At 40.8% G+C, this 25,107-nt stretch overlaps 1 protein-coding gene across 2 annotated transcripts in view; it reads right to left on the bottom strand.

Annotated features, from left to right (window-relative positions):
* The window catches only part of TSHR (thyroid stimulating hormone receptor), a 178,368-nt gene that overhangs the window by 35,062 nt on the left and 118,199 nt on the right, over positions 1-25,107 (bottom strand). For both annotated transcript variants that reach the window (XM_003408804.4, XM_010588790.3), the window contains exons 4-7: positions 23,633-23,707; positions 20,652-20,726; positions 19,425-19,502; positions 12,084-12,152 (exon numbers count right to left, since the gene is read on the bottom strand). In XM_003408804.4, coding sequence (XP_003408852.1) covers positions 12,084-12,152; positions 19,425-19,502; positions 20,652-20,726; positions 23,633-23,707 — 297 coding nt within the window. The remainder of the gene's footprint in view (positions 1-12,083; positions 12,153-19,424; positions 19,503-20,651; positions 20,727-23,632; positions 23,708-25,107) is intronic.

Raw genomic sequence — 25,107 nt, 5'->3', positions numbered from 1 at the left:
AAGATAGAGAGGAGCAATGTCAAGCTCTATGTTGACACGTGTGATTGCTTTAAAGAAAAAATAATGAAGAAAGAAAAGATAGAAGACTTAGCATATGATGTAGTGGCATTTGGCCATTTGGCCTTCTTGGCAGTGATGAGGCAGCTGGCTTACAAATGCCACAAGGGTATGGCCCAGACACGATCTGTTTAGGTAGTGGCTGGCCGTCCGGCTTTCAGGGCATTGGTAAGTCTGACGTGGAGAAGGTCTAGTAAGCTTATCTATGTATAAAGACGCAAGTCACTGGGTGGTGCAAACGGTTAATGTGCTCAGCTGCTAACAGAAACTTTGGAGATTGGAGTTCACCCAGAGGCACCTCAGAAGAAAGGCCTGGTGATCTATTTCCAAAAAAATCAGCCATTGAAAGCCCTGTGAGCTAGCAAGGAAATTCTGGAAGTTGAAAGTGGTAGACTCTGGGCCATCAGAAACCAGACTGTGGGCAGGGGCTAGACAGAGGCCTGCTGTTTGTGTTATAAAGCTTCCAGTGTATTTTGCATGCATGCGGTTACCATGAGTTGGAATTGACTGGATGGCAAATGGTTTTTCTAAGGTGCTAATGTAGCCAATCCATTTCTCCCCAGTGGGTCACTGGCATGTAAGGTTCTCCATCACAGACCCTACTCGATTACTGTTTGACTCTCTTTCAACCCACTCTGTCCATGGAATTCTTTATCCAATGACAGCTTCAGCGGGTAAAAGCCACCTTTGAGAAAACAACAACTGGAGAGAAGATTTGAACAGAATGATTTTGTAAAAAGATAGCTAAGCTAAGCTCCAGCATAACGGCTGCCCTGGCTTGCATCTCTTTTTGTATTCTTTGGATTGTGCAGCTTGCAGATCACATCCTGTTCCCAGACTGTTGAAAATCAAGCAAGAGCCGTGAGCTCATCTCAGTTTTTCTTCTTCGTCTCTGACTGCTGCAAGTGAAAAATCGGCTAGGTCTAATCATTAGAAATTATTGTAAAGCTAAATAATTGCTTGTCCAATTCTGCAGTGTTTTCATCTGATATTTAATATGCCCCTGAGGATAATGAGGCTAGTTGATAAGCATTGCGGTTTACCAGAAACGCTGCCGGAGACCTCAAGCTGGGAAAGCCAGCCAGGGTCCAGGAGGAGAGGAGGAGGATGCAGAGAGGTACAGCCAGCTCGAACAGAGGTGAACTGCGTCCTTGGGGAGGCGCAGTTTCTAAAACCAATATGGATGTTGGGGACTTTACCTCTTAGAGATAATTTTAAAAAACCAAACCCACTGCTATTGAGTTGATTCTGACTCATAGTGACCCTATAGGGTTTCCAAGGCTGTAAATCTTTATGGAAGCAGACTGCCACAACTTTCTCCCATGGAGCGGCTGGTGGGTTCCAACTGCTGACCCTTCTGTTAGCAGCCAACTGCTTTAACCAGTGTGTCACCAGGGCTCCTTAGAGATAATTAGGTGCTTAAAATTAAACTGTCACTCTGCTTTTAGCAGTTTTGAAGGCTGCCTTGTTTAGCTTTTTAACTTTGGGTTTAGATTGCTACTCCTAACTATCTAAATCTAAAAAGGTGGGATGAGCACTGTGCAATGAATTATTTAATATGGTTCTTCTAGCCATAGTTTTTGTGACTCAAACACAATGACTGCATTGGACTATGCAAATAAAGTGTATGGAACAGGTGATGGTTGGGGTTATGTGTCAATTCGCCTAGGCCACAATTCCCAGTATCGTATGGTTGTCTTTTGTAATCTGATGTAATTATCCTCCATTTTGTGATGTGTTGTGAATCTTAGCCTCTATGTCCATGATTGTTAACGAGGCTGGATTAGGGATGTATCTTGAGTCACCACCTTACTAAAGGGTGTGACTCAAGTCACCACCTTCTCAAGTAGGGGAAGTCTCCTTTAGGGTGTAGTCTGCATCAAATGTGTGTGAATGCTCTGGGAAAGTTCTCTCTCTCACACTGGATCCCGCATCCAGTTCATGATCATCTGACTGGATGGGTTCAAACCAGCACCCTTTTGGTTAGTAGCCAAGTGAACTGTTTGTACCACACAGGGCTCCAGAAGCCTTATTATCCAGGAAGAAAGTGCTTCCATCAGCCCCATTTATCACAGCAATTCTGGGAATGTCAATCTACCTAAATTTATTCCTTGACCATGACTTTGTTCTAATTCCTCTGCAATTCCCATGTCGTAAATCAGTTTGGCTAAATCACAAGTCATGATAAGCCCTATGATAAGCCTACTCCAGATGATGATTATTTTATAAAAACCAGTTGTGGCCAAGTCAATTCCAACTCATAATGACCCCAGGTGTATCAGAGTAGAACTGTGCTCCATAGGGTTTTCGGTGGCTAGTTTTTGGGAAATACATTGCCAGGCTTTTCTTCCAAGGTGCTTCTGGGTGGACTTGAGCTGCCATCCTTTCAGTTAGCAGCTGAGTTTGTTAACCATTTGCACCATCCAGGGAGTAGATTATTTTACAGAGGGTGATAATTTATCTCTTGCAAGGACAAGTTAAACATAATTGCACTTAGAGTAGAAAGGCTTGGAATCAGAAATGAAAGAAAGACCTTCTTGTAGGTCAGGATTCCTAAATAAAAATACTGGGAAGAGCTATGAGACAAGAACAGGCATCATCTAAAAAAATAAGATAGACACTCCTACATTTGTGTGTGTTCAACAGCTTTTCTGGGGCATACGCCTCTTTGAGAACCTGTTGGAAGCAGGTCTTTTTAGAAGTCTTTCTAGAAAAAAATGTCAGATTTTTCATGGTGGATGGGAGGGGTTAAGGAGCTCTGCCTTGATTTTAAGTGCTATATATCTCATAGTAAGCCTTGGTGGTGCAGTGGTTAAGAGCTTGGCTGCTAACTGAAAGGTTGGTGGTTTGAACCCATGAGACACTCTGTAGGAGAAAAGATGTTACAGTCTGCTTCCATAAAGATTTACAGTCTTGGAAACCCTGTGGGGCAGTTCTACTCTGTCCTATAGGGTCATTATGAGTCAAAATCAACTTGACAGCAACAGGCTTGGCTTGGCGTTTTGGTATATCTCGTAATTAAGGGAGAACAGTGCAGTCAAAAATATAAAGGTGGTCATAAGTGAGCTGTGAAAGAATATCCCATCAGCAAACTCTGTAGTATATGTTTACAATATTACAGCTCACATCCTTTCCCACTGGACTCACTCTTGGAACATAGCAGCCATTCCATAAAGACTTGCTGGTTGAATAGACGAAAGCCCAGTTACTAGTAACGTCTAGAGATTCTGACTTATAGCAGCTCTAGAGGACAGAGTAGAATTGCCCTATAGCATGTCCAAGGAGGGGCTGGTGGATTTGAATCGCCAACCTTTTGATTAGCAGCTGAGCTTTTAACCACTGTGCCACCAGGACTCCAATTTCAGCATTGTTTTTGCTGTTATTAGGTGCAAACAACTCCACAGTTCCTTTACGGGAAATTTAGGTTGACATCTGTTTATGTCGTGAGACTCATGTGGGAACCTTCTGTGGGAAGCTGTATTTCCTTCCCATAGTTTTGGCTATTCACAAAATTAAAGGGGAGCCCTGCCTAGCTCTCACGTTAGCCTAAGGGAAGCTAGCTTGCTGTAGGGAAATCCTTTTGGTAGGAGAAATCAGGATGCCTGTTTGTAAACAGTCACAGGTGAGACGATGCTCAAGGTTTCAATAGGCAGAGGTAAAAATCCACCTTGGAGCATATCCTACAAACTGTTCAAACACTTATCCCATGAGAAATAATGGCCCGCTTAATCCTATAATCTTCTCTATCGTCATTCTTTTCTGGTGCTCCAAGCTGTGGTGTTCTACTTCTGATGAACTAATGTGTGATGCTAATTAGCACATTAATTGTGTTGACTTCTCTATTCATGATGATTAGCATCATGGTAGGTTCTTAGCATATTAAAATGCTATTTTTTTTTTTCCTGCCCAAATGTTCACTGTCAAATAGTAGCTAGTTACAAGAGTTTGACAATAGAAACCACAGTACAGAGAATCAGATATCCTACGAGAAGCAACACATCCCCATGCCAGATTGTGTGGAAAGAGGACTGAAAAGAAGTTCCAAAGAATGAACGTGTGACCGAACTTGTGACTGAGTACAGTTCAACTTCTGTTGAGCAAGAGATGCTTGTATTATTATTAATTTCACATCTGAGTGATGACAGGGTGCCTGGTTCCATATGAAATGACAGCTGTGCTTTTACACATCTGCCATAATTTTCACCACTGTCTAATTACTCAAATGCTGCTGAGGCATCAGCGTTTGTTCTCAATGTGGAATTCATCCAATTTGGCTGCAGTTGTATTCTCCAGCAATGCTAAAAAAATGAGTGTAAATGAGGTCAAATCAGCTAATTTCAGCAAATTGGCATGAGGCTGATGATGGGGGAATAATTGTTCTTTCGGATGACACATTGTTTAAACGTTATATTAAATTAGAACCTAAAGATATCTGAACATACTTGTGGAGAATTTACCAAATTGTTAAAATGCCATGTGCACTCCTTTGACCGCTATTAGGATAATGATAAAAGATTGATATGCTTATTTTGGTCTATATTTACAGAAACAGCAGCCTTAGGTTAAAAAACATAAAATGAATACTATTTCATGATTACTATCAAATCTTAACCTCTGTTTTCTTCATCTAGAGCTCAATCCTTGTTCTCCTCCAGCGCCATAACTCCTTACTGTGATCATCATCTTGATTTTACTTTGGACTTACATAATAGCTTTTACTGAAGGCTTAAATCTAGGAAAAATTAGGTTTCCATCCACTACAAACCAGAATCTTAAGGTAGATTGATGAATAGATGGAGCATTGTTTTATTAACAAGAACAGAGTTTCAACTTTGGATTCAAAATATTGATTAAAAAAAACAATTTTTGTTTTCTATTGTGATTGATCTGAACTTTCTAACCTTGAAATATTCTTCTTCAAATACTTTTTTTCTTTACCTCATGCTTACCCTTTAACATTTACCAGGAATTGGGAGCAATAGACTACATATTCATCACACAATTGTCCTCACTGAATATCTTCATCTAAGACCAGAGTTCAGCAAGCTATGGCTCTTGGGCTAACTCTTGCTTGCTGTCTGTCTTTGTAAAGAAAATTTTATTGGAACAGTCACGCATTTGTTTATATGTTGGCTACGGCTACCTTTGTATTAGGATTGCAGAGTTGAGTACTTGTGACTGAGACCATATGGTCGGGAAAGCCTAAAATATTCGCTATCTGGCCCTTTATAGAAAAAGTTTGCTGACCTCTGATGTAGACTTTTAAAAATCAGGACGCAAATGATTCTTAACTAAGCAATATTGCTCACATTTGTTAAACTCTTCCAAATAACTTTAATATTTAACATAAAAATGTCAGGAAAGTATGGTGGACATGGCACACTGATTTCTTTCCTGTGTTTGAAAGAATGGTTACAGTGACTAGAACAGACTGTTGATCAGGACACCAGTTCACGAGCCCTGGTGGTGCAGTAGTTTAAAGTGCTCGCCTGCTAACCGAAAGGTTGGTGATTCAAAACCACCAGCGGCTCTGTGGGAGAAAGGTGTGTCAGTCTGTTTCCATAAAGATTTCAGCCTTGGAAACCCTATGGGGCAGTTTTACTTTGTACTTTAGGGTCACTGTGAGTTGGAACCAACTCGACAGCAGTGGGTTTGGTTTTCTTGGTTTGGGTTTCTAACAGAATAACTTCCTGCCTTCAGCCAAGCCTCTCACAGAGCCCATGATACGGTCTGAGGTAAAAGGTGAGGGGGAAAATCAGGAGAGCCTCCCCACATAATCTCGTCATAGTTTTAATTTCAGATGACCACCAGGTAATCTGAATCCTTTACTAGTTCTTAGAATCTCCACAGGCTGACTCTGGAATAATAATAATAAAAAAAACCAGTTGCCATTGAGTCAATTCCAACTCATGGCATCCCCATGTGTGTCAGAGTAGAACTGTGTTCCATAGAGTTTCCAGTGGTTGATCTTTTGAAAACGGATTGCCAGGACTTTTTTCTGAGGTACATCTGGATGGACTTAAACCTCTAACCTTTAGGTTAGCAGTTGAGTATGTTGACTAACTGTTTGTACCACCCAGGGACGCTACTCTAGAAAAACCTATGTTAAATTTATCTGCTTCCAACAAGATGGAATATCAAAAGATTCTTCTTGACTAGTATTTCTCAAAATACGTTCTATGAAATGTCCACCCAAAGAGATGCTCCTGGAACCAATGGCTCCCCGGGAAGCTCTGTATATTATATCGCCCTCTTGGATACTACTAAATCAGGCTGATCTATGAAAAGTCCTGAGAAGTCCTTCAGTAAACACATCTGGATACTTTGTTTTATGTTTTAAGATGATGAACCTCTTTTTAAAAGTAACTTCCATTAACTCTTTCATTACTGTTGGATTAATGGTGTATCAGCCACTTTTTATGTCTCTTGGAACTCAGACATAAGGCATTCTTCTGGTTCTAATGCATTTAGCATCAAGGTGGGTCTCTTGAAATGTGTGAAGCTCAGCAGACAGGAGTTGGAGCCTAACAGTTGTGTAGGTTGAACATTCTATTAGGTGATGCTTCCTGGATGTGTTAGTTTTGTAAATGTTTGCCTTTTTTCCCTTTATTTCTGTGAGATAAGACTTGCAAACATAATTATGGCTTTCCTGTGTGATAGTTAGGGAGACCTGATGGGTTTGTTTTGGTTTTTCTACGTCATATTTGAAAAACCAGAGGTTCCCCATATAACCTAGTGGAAAGGTGCCCATAATAAATTATCTATATAGCTCCATTGGAATATTGTCATACCACAGATCGGTGGTGCTACAGTGCCACTCACCTCATTGGTAGCTTGTATTACCAGATTGTATTTCTCAAAATCCTTATTAAACCCGTAAAATCAAACCTATCGCTGTCAATTCCAACTCATAATGACCCAACACTCAATTAGTAAGCAGGCATTCCAATACTGAAAACACACGTCATCAAAAAAAAAAAAAAAAAAAAAAAAAAACTAAGGAGAAAAGACATAGTAATGAAAATAACTTATTCTTGATAGAGAATTCAAGGGAATGTAGTTTGGGAGATGTCACCATCCCCCCCTCCCCATCTCTTCTCTTATCAAAAAAGCTGGGGGAAACCTGGGACAGAGATTATGTTCCCTTGTCAATTTTCATATCTTTTTGGTAGAAAATGTCTATAAACTCTGTTGATATCTCGTACTCGAGTTTATGGCCAGAGCCATAACATAGGAGGCTGTGGACTTACACTGCGATCCACTGAGCACAGAGAAGTCTCCTGATTACAAAAAGCTCTTCCAGAAATCTCTTGAAATCTCTGTGGTCTTCTCTAATCATGACCAAAAGTCCAATCATGAGCAGGTGTGACTCGTTTTGAAGCAAAGTGGCCAAAACTTGTGACCTAATGTCAACCTTAATTTTTAAAATTTAACATCATTTTTACCATGCCAGCTTTTTCATCCAGATGCCCCCACTCACACCTCATTTGGAAGCTCACTGATTTGGCTTGTTCCATTTGTACAGCCAGGTTCTCCCTGGCTAGTGGTGCAGCCCCTTGGTGTGATTTTCCTCTGCACCTTCTCCTGGTCATGCCCTGAATCTTCAGTTGTCTCCCTTCACTCACATGATCCCAGTCTTTCCAGCTGCAAGATATTTAGTTTCTGCATTTGCTGCTTTTGATGGACTAAGCAAAGAAGCCTAAACGTTCTCCTGGGTTAAGAAACAAAGCAGAACTGGCCAGAGGAATTGGGTGTCCAAGCTTGGTAGTGGCTGGAAGTCAGCGATGATGAACCCCAGCAGGGTGTAGGGAAGAGTCCTGCATGAGGTGATGCTGGTCCTGGCCTTGGCTTAGGCACTAGACCCAAACCAAAACCCACTGTTATTGAGCCGATTCTGACTCACAGTGTTCCTATAAGACACAGTAGAACTGCTCCATAGGGTTTCCAAGGAGTGGCTGGTGGATTTGAACTGCTGACCTTTTGTTTAGCAGCCGAACTCTTAACCACACCGCCACCAGGACACTACATAACACTACAAAATTTAAAAGCCACTTAAAGACAAAAACAGAAAAAAAAAAAAAAAAAACACGTAACCTCTTTGGGCTTCATTTCCTTCATATGTAAAACGTGGAGCTTGGACAAGAAGATTGGTAAGTACTCCACAGCAGTGGTTCTTGTGTTTTGTTCTACATTGGACTCACCTGTGGAGTTTTTAAAATCCCCATGCCCTGCCCACACACAGTCCAATTAGACCAGAATGTCTGGTGGTCAAACCCGGGCATCAGTGTTTTCAAAACTCCTTGGGTGATTCACATTTTTAGCCCAAATTGAGAACTGTTATTCTACAAACCTAAAGTCTGAATTGTAAACCTCAAATCTCAATCCTTAAGAAATGACAGCTGAGATTGTTTGAGGGCCATACCTTCTGATGGCAAAATATGGCAAGATAAAGAAGCAGAAAATTGCAAGTACAGATTCTGATCTTGGGCTTTAAGACCATTTGCTTGTGGAAAAGTTAAAGTTTTAGAAACGAATTACCCCATATCCAAGATTTCTGGTCTTTTTTCTTATCAGCTTTCTGGAAAGGCAGTTTTGGTTTAGGCAAGAGTTAGGTGGAAACACCCAGTTCAGGGCACCACAGTATCAGCTCTGGTCTCCCTGGTTGAAGGACAAAATTTAAAAGCCACTTAAAGACAAAAACAGAAAAAAAAAACAAACATGTAACCTCTTTGGGCTTCATTTCCTTCATATGTAAAACGTGGAGCTTGGACAAGAAGGTTGGTAAGTACTCCACAGCAGTGGTTCTTGTGTTTTGTTCTACATTGGATACACTCTGGTGGCGTTAACTCAAGATCAACAATATCAAGGGTTGCATTACATTTAGGGAGAACAATTAGTTTCAATCCAGTCCAAAAATATACATCTCAGATTGGAAATAACATTGGCTGCTTTGTTTGATGTTATGATTTTCCCTAGATTTATCCTGTAGTTTTTTTTAGTTATTAGCTCTCAGTTGTAATAATACATGAATCTGACTAAATATTTTCCTCCTTGATTTAAGTAAAACAGTGACCCTTAAGGAAATGATCTTTCTAATTCAAATTTTCTGTGGATGAAGTATTGGGACTTCTTAAATTTTTGAAGATAGTTTGTAGATGTTTAGGGTATAAAGATTTCAGGAGATTGTCACACTCTTCTAGACCACTGGGGATACCAAGGGATTAGCATTTCAGCAACAGAGAACCACATTAGCAGGAGGGGCAAGGGTGAGAGTGGTGAGACCTTTTTGAGAATGAAGAAAACCAAACACACAAGGGAAAGATTAGTCCAAAGGACTAATAGACCACAACTACCACGGGCTCCACCAGACTAAGCCCAGTAAAACAAGGTGGTGCCTGGCTACCACCACTGACTGCTCTGACAGGGATCATAATAGAGGGTCCTGGACAGAGCTGGAGAAAAATGTAGAACAAAATTCTAACTCACATAAAAAGACCAGACTTACTGGTCTGACAGAGACTAAAGAAACGCTGAAAGTATGGTTCCTGGACACCCTTTTAGCTCAGTAATGAAGTCACTCCTGAGGTTCACCCTTTAGCCAAAGATTAGACAAGGACCGTAAAACAAAATGAGACTAAAGGGGCACACCAGCTCAGGGGCCAGGATTAGAAGGCAGGAGGGGATAGGAAAGCTGGTAATAGGGAACCCAAGGTTGAGAAGGGAGAATGTTGGCATGTCATGGGCTTGTTAACCAATGTCATAAAGCAATATGTGTACTGTTTAATGAGAAGCTAGTTTGTTCTGTAAACCTTCATCTAAAGTACAATAAAAAAAAAAAGTGAGGCCTTGTTTATGAGAACTCAGAAATCTATGCCTAAGTATAATGACTTCAAAACTTGCTAATATTTATCCTGTAAAAATGGAATCATACCAGAACCTACCACCTAACCCTAAAACTAGACCACCACCAAAACCACTGAGTCTACATATGTGTTCTTTTCCATCCAGGTTCACGGCATATGGTTGTGCATCCAGTGTACCTCACCCCTGCTGTGTAAGACAGGTGACTAGAGCAGTAACATCAGTATCCCCTGGGAGCTTGCTAGAAATGCAGAATCCCAGGGCTTACTGCAGACCTACCGGATCAGAATCTGCATTTTAACAAGGTCCTTCTGGCAGCTTGTATGCCCAAGTTGGAGAAATGCTGTGCTACAAACAAATTTAGAATCCTCAGGTCTTCAGATTTTGCAATGACCAGTTCCAGAGTAAAAAATAATTATGTATGAAATATTTAAAGGAAAAAAGATGGAATCATAAAAAATGAGCAAACAAATGACACTATCAAAAGGAACCAGGTAAATTTAAACAAACAAACAACAACAACAAATAGAACTTCTGGAAGTAAAGAAATATAATTGTTAAAAAAAAAAATTTTAAACCTAAATGAATGGTTGTAAGAAAAATCAAACACACAAGTCGGTTGTTTGTTATTTCAGCTGACTTTTACTCATGGTGATTTTTTTTTTCCTTCTATATATGATCTTTGGCTGCGATTTTAATTTTCATAAAACCAGCCACTTGCATTGGGATTTTTTTTTTTTTTTTTGGTAGAGGATTTGTATTTATTTCTGCCAGGAGTCAGGAGGTACTATTAGTGAGAGACCACTCCAGTTTTTGTCCAGCTTTCCTGGCTCACTGCAGGTATCTCAGTTTCACACCACCCCCAGTTGCTTCTTACTGCCCTAAGTTCCAGTTTCCTGGCACTACTGATGCTGGTACTGGCCCATACGGGAACTCCACCCTTTATGAGCACTAACCGCTTTCGTTTTAGATCCTGGTTTGTTATTAATTTGTTTTATTTCCCTCTCTTGGAGCTATGCAATAACAAGGATGTTTTATGTATGATTTAGTTGTTTTGTAGTGGGAGAGCTCTACAAATTAACTAGTCTATCATATATGAGACGAAGATACTAAAAAATGCTATTTTTCATTAGTTGGGGTATTAGATTAAAAGATAAACCAGTATGACTTAACCAGGCTACAACTCTCAGACACAAAGTGTAACCTGGCACTGACACTTAGGACCACAAAGACCTGAAGTAAAAGTACAACAAGCCCAGAAACCTATGCCAGTGGCTGTCTTTTTGCCAACTTCCTGTTCTGGGCATTATTTATTTTTCGAAAGGGCAAAAGTTGGCTTTTCAGCTATTTCTGAGTCAGTCAAATATAAATTGAGACCCTTCTTGAGAATGTGTCATAAAGGACTAAGAGAGAAACCTGGCATTTTGAACAGCTTTGGGCTTAATTGAAAATACCCTTTTACTTCTTGTACATAGTAGGTGAACATTTACACACACATACACACCCCTCCCACCCACCCTTGCACATTCCTACAAGATAATTGAAAACGAATCCATGGTTCTCCACTGAATTGAGGATAAAGCTTTGGGATTTAGAATTACAGACAATTTAAGCACCTACTAAAGCTGGCCCTTGTCATGTTCCTTAACATCATTTCCGAGTCTCGGTCACACTAATTCTGGTGTTGAGACATGCTCTGGGGACCCTATCCCTCAGCTTCCAGTCACAGGAGATCTGCTTATGTACTAAGGGCCCAGTATGTAGTGTGAAGATCAGCCTGTCCTGGAGATCATCAGCAGATTTCCTGAATTGATGTAGGTAAGCAATCATGGCATCATCTTAGGAATGGATGGAGATAGGGCTGAAATATTTTCTTTTTCCCTGGTAGGGACCCCAAAACCAATCATAAAGCGGTCCTTCCAGTTTCTGCTTTTCTAATGTGCTGTAATTTCCCTTTCAGTGCCTAAAACTGTGAATGTTTTAGACATTCTGACTTTTTTTGGAATGTTCTACTCTTTAGCTATTTAAGTTTAGTTTCCTCATATTTAAGGTATTTCAGAAAAGCACTACCAAGCAAAGTTAAAAAAAAAAAAAAGACTGGGAATTCTGACCCTCCTTCTTGGAGGGAGGGGAGGTGGCAGTTTCCATGGCTACCCATGACTTACACAGCATCCAGCTTTGTCCCATTGAAAGCATGTCCTTGGACAGAAGTAAAGCCATTGTTGTATAGTTTCCTACAATCAACAGAAAAAGGAGAAATCAGTGACCTGAGAAGGGTGGTGTTGGCCCTTTTCTGGAGGGTTGGACTTCATTTCTTCAGTGTCAGAAATGTGTGTGAAGGCTCTCAGGTTCCACGTATGAACTCTACAAGAAAACTTTGTGCCTTGTTTGGGACATAAAATAGCATTTTATGCCCATTCTTCAGAACTACCTCCTGGTAACATTTAGCTGTTTCTCAGAACCAGATTCACTTAGAGGAACAAAAATTTACTACCATTAAAAATTAAAAAAAAAATTCCACATATATTTGGAAAAAGGGGTTTCACGCAAGAGTTAACCCAATGGCAGGACTTTGAACTGGTTCATTCACGTTTCAACCCCTGCTGAGAATCTGCATTTCTAACAGGTGATGCTAATGCTGCTGGTTAGGGACCAGTTCTGAAAATCACTAGTAGAGCAATGGTTCTCAAAATTTATTATAATAAGAATCACCTGAGGACCTTGTTAATTGCAGATTCTGATTCAGTATATCTGAGATGGAAATGCAAATTCTCAGCAGGGTTGGAACAGGTATGAACTGGTTTGAAGTCCTGCCTAATGGTAATGGTAGAAGTGTTCATAGGTGTTTCAAGATTTGATCTCAGAGGAGAAGTCTGGCTAGATAATAACTCTTGCTCAAAATTGAAGCCATGTGAGTAAGTGAGTTCACCGGTGGTGAGAAAGGAAGGTGACAAAAGACAGAGCTCACATCTTTAAATGCCACAGGCACCAGGAGGTCACATAAATGGGTAGGCAGGCTGTTTGTAAGAGGCAACAAGAAATGATATGAACTGTGGCAAACTGGAGGGTGTAATGCTCTGTCTAGAGGCAGAGGCCCAACTCGGCCTCTGCTGGTCAGTGCCAAATAGGAATGTGATCCATCTTTGCACATCATCTGATATTTCAAGGGGAGCCATGCTTCAGATGTTTCTGAGGAATCTCCCAATTGTAAAAGGAATCTGAGAAGAATTGACTTCGGGAGAGAGAGAGAAGAAAAGCCAGGAGAGAGAACTGTATCAGAATTCAAAGGAAGTCAACAGTAATAACAGTAATTTCAGACAGGTAAAATAAGTTGAGGATGGAGAATCAAAAAGTCACCATTTTTGCTAGAGTTTTAGTGATGTGATGTAAGTTCAGGCCTGATTTGGATAAGTTGCTGCAAGATGCTGAAGTCCCAGCTGAGTCTGTTGATTATAAATTTCCAGTCCATTTGTTTTCTCCAGCGTCACTTAATAATCTGGGACAAGAATGAAAAGGATCAATGATTGAATTGACCTAAGTCTGGGTGTATGTAGGCTGCATGTGGTATCAAGATAGGAATCATGGCCATTGAGGAGGATATCTGGATGACATTAAGCAGGAAGTGAAATCAATAAGACTATAATACACTAGGAGAAGACAAATAGTATGAGGAATTGAAGGTTTATATAAGATTTAAAGGTAGATATTGGACAGTAAGGGTTTCAGGGAGATGGGAGATTGTAAACTGTAGTAAGAGAGTAGGATATTAGAGTTATATATTCTGTAGCTAGAGAACTATTGTCATGGATTGAATTGTGTCCCCCTAAAATATCTGTCAACTTGGCTAGGTCATGATTCCCAGTATTGTATGAATGTCTATCATTTTGTTATCTGATGTGATTTCCCTATGTGTTGTAAATCCTATCACTATGATACAATGAGATGGATTACTGATAGTTATATTGATGAGATCTACAAGATTGTTGTTGTTGTTGCTGTTAGGTGCCATCAAGCTGGTTCCAACCCATAGCGACCCCATGCACAACAGAACGAAACAGTGCCCTGTCCTGAGCCATCCTTACAATCGTTGTTATGCTTGAGCTCATTGTTGCAGCCACTGTGTCCATCCACCTCATTGAGGGTCTTCCTCTTTTCTGCTGTACTCTGCCAAGCATGATGTCCTTCTCCAGGGACTGATCCCTCCTGACAACATGTCCAAAGTACGTAAGATGCAGTTTCGCCATCCTCGCCTCTAAGGAGCATTCTGGTTGTACTTCTAATACAGATTTGTTCATTCTTTTCGCAGTCCATGGTGTATTCAATATTCTTCGCCAACACCACAATTCTAAGGCGTCAATTCTTCTTTGGTCTTCCTTATTCATTATCCAGCTTTCACATCCATATGATGCGATTGAAAATACCATGGCTTGGGTCAGGCGCACCTTAGTCTTCAAGGTGACATCTTTGCTCTTCAACACTTTGAAGAGGTCCTTTGCAGCAGACTTACCCAGTGCAATGCATCTTTTGATTTCTTGACTGCTGCTTCCATGGCTGTTGATTGTGAATCCAAGTAAAATGAAATCCTTGACAACTTCAGTCTTTATCATGATGTTGCTTATTGGTCCAGTTGTGAGGATTTTTGTTTTCTTTATGTTGAGGTGCAATCCTTACTGAAGGCTGTGGTCTTTGATCTTCATTAGTAAGTGCTTCAAGTCCTCTTCACCTTTAGCAAGCAAGGTTGTGTCATCTGCATAATGCAGGTTGTTAATGAGTCTTCCTCCAATCCTGATGCCCTTTTCTTCTTCTTATAGTTCAGCTTCTTGTATTATTTGCTCAGCATACAGATTGAATAGGTATGGTGAAAGAATACAACCCTGACACACACCTTTCCTGACTTTAAACCAATCAGTATCCCCTTGTTCTGAACAACCACCTCTTAATCTATGTAAAGGTTCCTCATGAGCACAATTAAGTGTTCTGGAATTCCCATTCTTTGCAATGTTATCCATAGTTTGTTATGATCCACACAGTCGAATACCTTTGCATAGTCAATAAAACACAGGTAAACATCCTTCTGGTATTCTCTGCTTTCAGCCAGGATCCATCTGACATCAGCAATGATATCCCTGGTTCCACATCCTCTTCTGAAACCGGCCTGAATTTTTGGCAGTTCCCAGTTGATATACTGCTGCAGCCGTTTTTGAATGATCTTCAGCAAAATTTTGCTTGTGTATGATATTAATTTTTTTATGATATTAATGATATTGTTCTATAATTTCCACATTCGGTTGGATCACCTTTCTTGGGAATAAGCATAAATATGGATCTTTTCCAGTCAGTTGGCTAGGAAGCTGTCTTCCATATTTCTTGGGATAGATGAGTGAGCACCTCCAGCACTGCATCTGTTTGTTGAAGCATCTCAATTGATATTCTATCAATTCCTGGAGCCTTGTTTTTTGCCAATGCCTTCAGAGCAGCTTGGACTTCTTCCTTCAGTACCGTGGGTTCCTGATCATATGCCACCTCTTGAAATAGTAGAACATCGACTAATTCTTTTTGGTATAATGACTCTGTTTATTTCTTCCATCTTCTTTTGATGCTTCCTGCGCCGTTTAATATTTTCCCCATGGAATCCTTCACTATTGCAACTCGAGGCTTGAATTTTTTCTTCAGTTCTTTCAGCTTGAGAAACACTGAGCTTGTTCTTCCCTTTTGGTTTTCCATCTCCAGCTCTTTGCACATGTCATTATAATACTTTACTTTGTCTTCTTGGGAGGCCCTTTGAAATCTTCTGTTCAGTTCTTTTACTTCATCAGTTCTTCCTTTTGCTTTAGCTGCTCGATGCTCAAGAGCAAGTTTCAGAGTCTCCTCTGACATCCATCTTGGTCTTTTCTTTCTTTCCTGTCTTTTTAGTGACCTCTTGCTTTCTTCACGTATGATGTCCTTGATGTCATTCCACAACTCGTCTGGTCTTCGGTCACTAGTGTTCAATGTGTCAAATCTATTCTTGAGATGGTCTCTAAATTCAGGTGGGATATACTCAAGCTCATATTTTGGCTCTCGTGGACTTGCTCTGATTTTCTTCAGTTTCAGCTTGAACTTGCATATGAGCAATTGATGGTCTGTTCCACAGTCGGCCCTTGGCCTTGTTCTGACTGATGATATTGAGCTTTTCCATCGTCTCTTTCCACAGATGTAGTCAACTTGATTTCTGTGTGTTCCACCTGGTGAGGTCCATGTGTATAGTCGCTGTTTATGTTGGTGAAAGAAGATATTTGCAATGAAGAAGTTGTTGGTCTTGCAAAATTCTATCATTTGATCTCCAGCATTGTTTCTATCACCAAGGCCATATTTTCCAACTACTGATCCTTCTTCTTTGTTTCCAGTTTTCACATTCCAGTTGGCAGTGATTGTCAATGCATCTTGATTGCATGTTCGATCAATTTCAGACTGCAGAAGTTGATAAAAATCTTCTATTTCTTCATCTTTGGCCCTAGTGGTTGGTGCGTAAATTTGAATAATAGTGGTATTAACTGGTCTTCCTTGTAGGTTTATGGATATTATCCTATCACTGACAGTGTTGTACTTCAGGATAGATCTTGAAATGTTCTTTTTGATGACGAATGCAACACCATTCCTCTTCAAGTTGTCATTCCCTGCATAGTAGACTATATGATTATCCCATTTAAAATGGTCAATACCAGTCCATTTCAGCTCATTAATGCCTAGGATATCGATGTTTATGCATTCCATTTCATTTTTGATGACTTCTAATTTTCCTAGATTCATACTTCGTACGTTCCAGGTTCCGACTGTTAATGGATGTTTGTAGCTGTTTCTTCTCATTTTGAGTCGTGCCACATCAGTGAATTAAGGTCTCAAAAGCTTTACTCCATCCACGTCATTAAGGTCAACTCTACTTTGAGGAGGCAGCTCTTCCCCCGTCACCTTTTGAGTGCCTTCCACCCTGGGGGACTTATCTTCCAGCACTATATCAGACAATGTTCTGCTGTTATTCATAACGTTTTCACTGGCTAATGCTTTTCAGAAGTAGACTGCCGGGTCCTTCTTCCTAGTCTGTCTTAGCCTGGAAGCTCAGCTGAAATCTGTCCTCCATGGGTGACCCTGCTGGTATCTGAATACCGGTGGCATAACTTCCAGCATCACAGCAACACACAAGCCCCCACAGTATGACAAACTGACAGACATGTGGGGGTCTACAAGATTAGATAGTGTCTTAAGCCAATCTCTTTCAAGATATAAAAGACAAAAGCGAGCAGAGAGGCATGGGGACCTCATATCACTAAGAAAGCAGTGCTGGGAGCACAGTACGTCCTTTGGACCTGAGGTTCCTGTGCTAAGATGCTCCCAGAGTAAGAGAAGATTGATGACAAAGACCTTCCTCCAGAGACGACAGAGAGAGAAAGCCTTCCCCTGGAGCTAACGCCCTGAATTTTGGACTTGTAGCCTACTAGACTGTGAGAGAATAAAATTCCCTTTGTTAAAGCCATCTACTTGTGGTATTTCTGTTATAGCAGCACTAGATGACTAAGACAACTATCTAGGAAATATGTGGTACTAGGGCATGGCAGTGGTTATTGTTTGATAATGTGGACTATAGATGAAGGCTTTTGGAGTTCAGAGATGTCAGGAGCTTTTGAGGCGTCATGGACACTGAAGCTGCATTTGATAATGGCCTAGCTATGAAGAGGCTATGAATGACGAAAATGAAAAACGGACAATGTAGCAAAGTTACAGAACATGAACTTCAAAGAAGTGAGGATTTTTTTTTTTAGGAATGTGGAAATAATCTTCTGGAAATGAGAACTGAGAACCCCTGGTATCCCTATCTCTAGTTTTAGGAGATCTTAGGCTCTCTCTCTTAGACGTTTATCAACTGCCTACTAGGCACTGTGCCAGGTGTGGGACAATGAGAAGCTTTCAGTTGAGAGGAATACATGGGATATGGGATCCTCAGGAAAAAAAAAAAAAAGCCAAAAGATGAAGTAACATTCTGTACAGAGATCTAAAATGTAGAAGTTTATTTATGATGGGTGCTAGATGATAAAATGAAACTTATACGGAGGAAGTAAAAGGCCTTGAGGTTGGGACTGAGCAAGCTAAAATTCCAGGTCTTTGCTTTGCTGTCAGAAAAGAAATATTGTCTGAGAAGGCGACTCCTATCTTTTTAAGAGAGCTCTCCCCATATTGTGAGAAGAAAGATTAGCTGGAATGCTCCAGTCTCGATAGAGTCCCAGTGATTGAGATGGCTTCATAGGACCTAGATTGATAGATCTGGCATAGTTTGGAAAATAGCCCCTTAGAAGGGCTGTGTGGAGGGTTGGGTCAGTTTTGCTAGGCAGTATTTCTATCAGATTTGTATCTAAGAAGGAATCCTTTGACTGCAGTGTGCTGAAAGAAAAATTGGGGTGATAGTCCATAGTCCATAAGGCCTGAATTTAGGTAGTGCCCAGGGAATGAAGAGAGAAAGTCCTTTGGAGGTATCCCTGACTCTACTTGGTGGCTAATTTGATGAAAGGAATTCTCTACCAACATGGAGAGGTAACTTATCTTTTACACTTCTATTAGAACATTTTGTGAATTTTCCCTGAAAAAAAAAAAAAAGCATCTATTTTTTAACATCTAAACAGCAGATCTCATCCAGGCTGTGGAATCACAATGATGGGTAGTAATGCTATGTTTTTGATTCAATGTTCCCTCACAGGAGCTTATAAGAGTTTGTGATTACTAAGTTAAGATCTGAGTGCAAAGCATGTACAAAACCCTTGCAGGCATCATTTTCAAACTTAGTGACCTTGGGAAAGTTACTTAAATCCCAGGTTCTTCCTCTGTCAAATGGAATACTAGACTATAGAAAATTATACCAAAAGACCTGCAGGCCAAATCTGGCCCACTGCCTGTGATTGTAAATAAAGCTTTATTGGAATACAGCCATGCTCATTCTTGTACATATCCTTTATGGCTGCTTTCACCCTACAATGGCAGAGGTGAGCAGTTGTTACAGAGGCCATGTGGTCTGTAAAGCCTAACTGGCCCTTTACAGAAAAAATGTCCCCACTGTCGTAAGAGAATCCACCACAACCACCGATTGTCATTGAGTTGATTCTGATTTATGATGATCCCACGTATGTCAAAGAGAAATGTACTCCATAGGGTTTTCAGTGGCTGATTTTTCAGGAGTAGATAGCCAGGTCTTTCTTCCAAGACATCTCAGGGTGATTCAAACCACCAAATTTTGGTTAGCATCCAAGTGCTTAACTGTTTGCGCTACCCAGGGATTACGCTTGTCATATTACCCGAAACCCTTTTGTAGTCTATAGAGTACCATACCATAAGGCAATACTCTTATTCAGTTATGTGAAACCCTTTGTAGAGTATAGGGTACATAGAATAAGTTAGTATGGTTCTTGGATAGCTTGTGAAACCATGGCAATGACGCAAATAAAAGTGCAATTGTTGGCCAGAATACAACTGGCAATACTCACAGTGTCAAGGTTTCATTGCACAGCCCCTGAAAAGCATTCACAGGAATTGAAGTCATGTAAGGGTTGTCTGTAATTTCACTGCAAGAGAGTGGGACAGAAACACTTGAGGAGAAAAAAATACTTTGCTCTTGGACATGATCCAGCTCAGGGCTCTTGCTGCAAATATGCACTCAAATGACTAACCTTACACAATATTTTAAAACCTTATCTCTTTTCAATATTTAGTGAACCTCCTTAGCCCTGTTGGCTCACCAGCCCAGTGAGGTGGTGAGAGCTGCCCTAGGTGGGCATACACTCAGAGCCCCAAATGTAAGCGAGTGAGATTTGAGTGCGAGCTAAGGTTCCTGACTTAATCCTCATCTACAGAGGAGCAGGTAGGCCTCAGAGGCTTCTGAATCTGTGACACATAATTTGTCTATAGCAACTAGAGTTTTCTATGTGTATGGGATCTCTAAGAATGGTCAGGAGAAAGGGATGGAAGAATTTCATTTCAAGTGTGTTACTGAAATGTCCTCCACCTGCACCACTCTGCCAGGCAGATGCTCCTGTGAAATGTTTCTGCGCCAGCCTAGTTCCTGGAAGATGGCCTATATTTTGAGTTGGGCTTTTCTGCAGCAAAGGAGTGTGATCATTTTTTACGCTGGCAAAAGCCCCAGAGTTTGGATCTTATCACTCTACATTTTGCTGATTCTGTAGTGCTAACTCAACCTGTGATTCTCTCTGAGTATGTCCTTTCTCTTCTGTACAATTAGAGTAAGACAACTCACCTGTGTTATTGGATTTGGAAAAGAGTGTGGGGCCATCAATCAGAAGCCACAGGAGATAGACTGAGCATCACTACTGAGTGCTCCTCGGGATTTTGCTGTTATCTCATTTGTCAAATGGAAAAAATAACTTCCTTTTATGCTTGATAAAGTGGTTGGTTGTTCTGGTCACTCTATAATTTTATCCCTGCAATTATCTCTTGAGCCCACTCCAATCAATCTTCTCCACCCCTAGCACTCCACTGGAACTTTTCTTGACAGAATCGCCAAGGCCCCACATGCCTAAATCTCATGCTCGTTTCTTAGTCCTTGCCTTACTTCATCCATCAGTGCATTTGTCATGACTGATCACTTCTTCCTCTTTGAAATACTATTCTCTCTTGGCTTCAACCAACCCCCAGAGCCGCACCCTAGTACTTGTTGGTAAAGAACATTGTCAAACACTGCATGTGTGAATACTTACAGTATAAAGAATACATCAGTGGAATAAATTTTGGTCAAGTCAGGAAATACTTTAAGTCCAGTGTTGAAAATTCCACTAAATTACATTAAAAAGAAGCAAAAAGGACAAAATTTAGGTTAGGAAATCAATACGTAAAAAGTAGAATAATGTAAGAGCTGAAAGCATGGATTCTGAAGCCAGACTGGAGTGGCAGTGAGTAAATTCTAACCCTTTGATGACATAGTGTTCCCTCAAGGCACAAGAGTCCAATTCAGTTCACCAGTGCTTAGAGGAATCTAGGGGTTCTTTAAACCAAATGAGACTAGAAGGTAGAAACAGGCATTTAAGTTTCTTTCTGTGTAGGAGAGAGAGAGGGAGAGAGAGTTTTGGGGTATGTTGTTTAATAGGATGGTGCTATGTGGGGAGGTGGAATGGGGGGGATGGGGCAGGGGGACATCAGTTAAAGACAATGCCTTAACTTCCGAAGTTTCTATCATCCAGGGCAAGATATTGGCTAAAAAATGTGCACAAAACAACATAAATACAAAAACTCTCAGGTTCTTGATGTCTCTTGCATTTAGTTGATTTAACATTTGTTGCAGCTACTAGAATGGTGGTAGTAGAACCAGTGACAATTTTGAGAGGGATGACATGCTATGGGGTGAGACCTAGGCATCCAGTAAGCTTTAGAAAAAAACCTCTCAGTAGATACTTCTAGTTCCATTGATACATCTTCTAAGGCAAATATAGACTTGACTCTTTGCAGAGGGGAAGGCATAGAGTTTGAAGAGGAAGTAGGAGACAGAGCCTCAAAAATGACAAATGGAACATTCCAGATAAAGAAAGGGAGGCGTGAGATTCCATATGATATATTTGAGGAACAGTAAACAAATGAGTTCATGTGGAAGAGTAGGGAGGAAAATGCCCAATAGTTAAGTGAAGGCCAGATAGTCAAGGGCTGGAAATGCCAGACTGGGCTTGGACCAGGACCTCTCTATTCTTCAAAGGCCCAAGCAAGCCTGTCTGCTTTTTAATGTTTCCTCTAATTACCTGAGGAGGCCTGGTGGAACAATGGTTAGGCACTCGGCTGCTAACCAAAAGGTTGGTGGTTCAAACTCACCAGCCATTCCACCAGAGAAAAGAGCTAGCAATCTCATCTAGTAAAGATTACAGCCTTGGGAACTCCATGGGGCAGTTCTGTTCTGTTCTATAGGGTCCCTATGAGTTGGATTCAACTCTATGGCACACAACAGCAATAAGAGCAACTAATTTCCTGACCGCCAGACACTGTAGGTACCTCTTACTTGTTGCTTACCATCATCCTCCTGTAGGAGAGGACCTTTTCATTTTGTATTCAATATCTTCCCAATTAGACTGTAAAATTTCTTGAAGACAGGGAAAATGTCTTGTAATCCTGTGTGTTCCCCACAGAGCCTCGCATATAGTAGGGTATCAGGATATCAAAGAGTTATTGGTTTATTGAAGTCCCAATTCCATAGGAGTGATCGCCTTGTCCCACAACCAATTTTTATTGTCCTCCAAAAGTTCCTCTTTGGATATCCCTTCAGCTGCATCTCCCATCAGAAGCCTCTTATAGTCTACCCATATCTCCCATCCGCACCTCTTCACAATACTGAACAATTGTTAGCTCCACAAATAAGCCATGTGGTTCCCTACCACTGTGTCTTTGTTCATGCTGTTCTATCCAACTAGATTTCCCTTCTACCCTCTCCCCTTCTTTTCCTGGATAACTTCTATTCATTCTTAAAGACTTATCTCATAAAAAATATATATGGATAAAACGTCTTGCTGGAGATGAACTAAAACATTAATGGTGATTATTTCTGGGCATTGGGGTTAAGTTTGGTCTTTATTTTCTTCCTTATACTTTTTTGTTCTCCATTAAAAAAAAAAAAATCCATGCAATAGGAAATAAGGAAAAGTTTCTTCTATCTGTGTGCCTCGAGGACGTGAGGTCATAAACACACATCCATCTAATATATTTATATTGGCACCTACTATAGGGAGCGAAGATGGACAAGAGAACTAGAATGTCGTGGTCCCTGCCCTCAGGGAGTTATAATCAGCTCATAGGTGTCACCAAAGCAAAACAGTGGGTGTTATCCCTTGCATTTTTCCCCTCGTCCCCCCATCTCTCTCTCTCACACACACATACATACATACACACATATGTGTTTGGATTTACCCTTTGTGGCTTTTTGGAGGGGGAGCTATTTAAGTTATTGTAATATTGCTCTGATACTCATTTCCCTAATAAAATTGAAACATTGTCTCTCAGGGTTGTATATTTGTTGTTCTGGTATACTCCATTTAAAGACTACATAAGCGGGATTACATTTGCTCTTTTATGTCTCTTGGAGCATGTCGCTGGTCCCAGCATGTTAAGCCAAACCCGTTGCCACTGAGTTGATTCCAGCTTACAGCAACTCTATAGGACAGGGTAGAACTGCCCCATAGGGTTTCCAAAGCTATAAATCTTCATGGAATTAGGCTGCCACATCTTTTTCCTGAGAAGGGGCAAATGGGTCTGAACTGCTGAGTTTTTGGTTAGCAGCCGAGCACTTAACCACTGCACCATCAGAGCTCCTTCCCAGCACGTTGCTGACTTTTAAAAAGATTTATAAAAACTTGGACCTTGTCACCTAACACCTTTTCTTTGACTGATAGAGAAAGTAGTCACAGTGTGATTTAACCCAGGCAGGTAAAAACCAAACCAAACCCGTTGCTGTCAAGTTGATTCCGACTAATGGCTACCTCATATGTTACAGAGTCAAACTGCTCCATAGAGTTTTCTAGGCTGTAATCTTTACAGAAGTAGATTGCCAGATCTTTCTTCCGTGGTACCCTGAGTGTGTTCAAATTGTCAACTTTCAGATTAGTAGCCGAGCACAAGCTGTTTGAGCCAACCAGAGACCCTCCTGCCAGACAACAGTATTGCAATTATATAAAAAAAAAGAAATGGGGAAGGAGCTAATACTTACAGGAACTTCAGGAGGGGGAGCTCTTTTAGGGCACCAGGGTCTATGTAAGTTAAGCTTCTGGTATTCCGGATCTCTCTGTAAATGTTACAAGGAACACATTTGCCATGATACATTCATTTCTGTTTTTATCAAAGATAAAACCACATCAAAACACTCCTGAGAAGAATATGCGTTTGCATGGTGCCCCAGGGACTGCAGGTGCCAAGAGTCAATCCCATCAACAATGGCTCCAACTCCTCACAGGGACACAAAGGCTGTCCAGCCACCCAGCCATCACTTTGTCTTAACTGTAGTCTCAGAGCCTTTTTTCCCCTCTTTTAGATGTAGATAGAAAAGAAGGATCCACCCAGTGGTTTGCTGAGGACAATAGCAAGTATCCTGGCCAAGACAAGCAGCTCTGGAGGGGAAGGTCCAGTGATTCCATGATAGATAAAAACAGAGCAATCACAGCAGTGATTTTCTTTTTGCATAACTATTTCTCCCCAGTGGCCCAGGGGTTAAGAGCTTGGCTGCTAACCAAGAGGTCAGCAGTTCGAATCCACCAGCCACTCCTTGAAAACCCTATGGGGGGTGATATGAGTTGGAATCCACTTGTTGGCAATTGGGTTTGGGGGCTGTCAGTCTTAACTGTTCACTTGGATTTATTTTGCAATGTCAGTCATTTAATTTAAAACACTTCAGCATATGCAGTGTGATATCATGTGCGTATGTGCCTTGAATACTTAGGTTTGCACACATGCTAATCAAGAATGCACAGTCGGCATTAGTGAAATTAACTAGTTGCTGTTGAGTCGATTCAGACTCATGGAGACTCCACGTACGTCACAGTAGAACTGCTCCACAGGGTTTTCAGTGGCTGCCTTTTTGGAAGTCGATTGTCAGGTCTTTCTTCTGAGGCACCTCTAAGTGGACTCGAACCTCCAATCTTTTGGTTAGCAGCTGAGTGCGTTAACCATTTGCACCGTCCAAGGACTCCTTAGTGAAATTAGTGGTTTGCTAATTAGCACAATGACTGTGAGAACTGGGGTCTTACTGGTAAAATTAAATATATTCAACATATGTACATTGGCTGAAAGAGTTTAAATGTACTGTCCATGCTTTTACGAAGAGGATAAAAGAACCCAGCAAGACCTATAGCCTTTTTCTTAGGACTACCAGCAGAGGCTGGATTCCTAAAGAGGCAGAGGCTTAGAATCCAGCCTCTGGAATTAAAACAAAAAGTTTTATTGAAAGATAATTTACATTCCATAAAATTCACCCATTGCAGGTACACAATTTGATGATTTTTAGGAAACTTATGGAATTGCACAACCATCATCGCAATCCAGTTTTAGAAAATTTCCATCACCCTGAAAGGTAACCTTATACCCATTTGTAGTTAATCTACACTCCCTGTCTATGCCTGTGGGTGGAGGAACAAACCTGTTGCTGTGGGGTGGATTCCGACTCACATTGACCCTATAGGACAGAGTAGA

The sequence above is a fragment of the Loxodonta africana genome, chromosome 10 (genome assembly GCF_030014295.1).
Source record: "Loxodonta africana isolate mLoxAfr1 chromosome 10, mLoxAfr1.hap2, whole genome shotgun sequence".
Lineage (NCBI taxonomy): Eukaryota > Metazoa > Chordata > Mammalia > Proboscidea > Elephantidae > Loxodonta > Loxodonta africana.
This window is presented reverse-complemented; position numbering and strand designations above follow the sequence as displayed.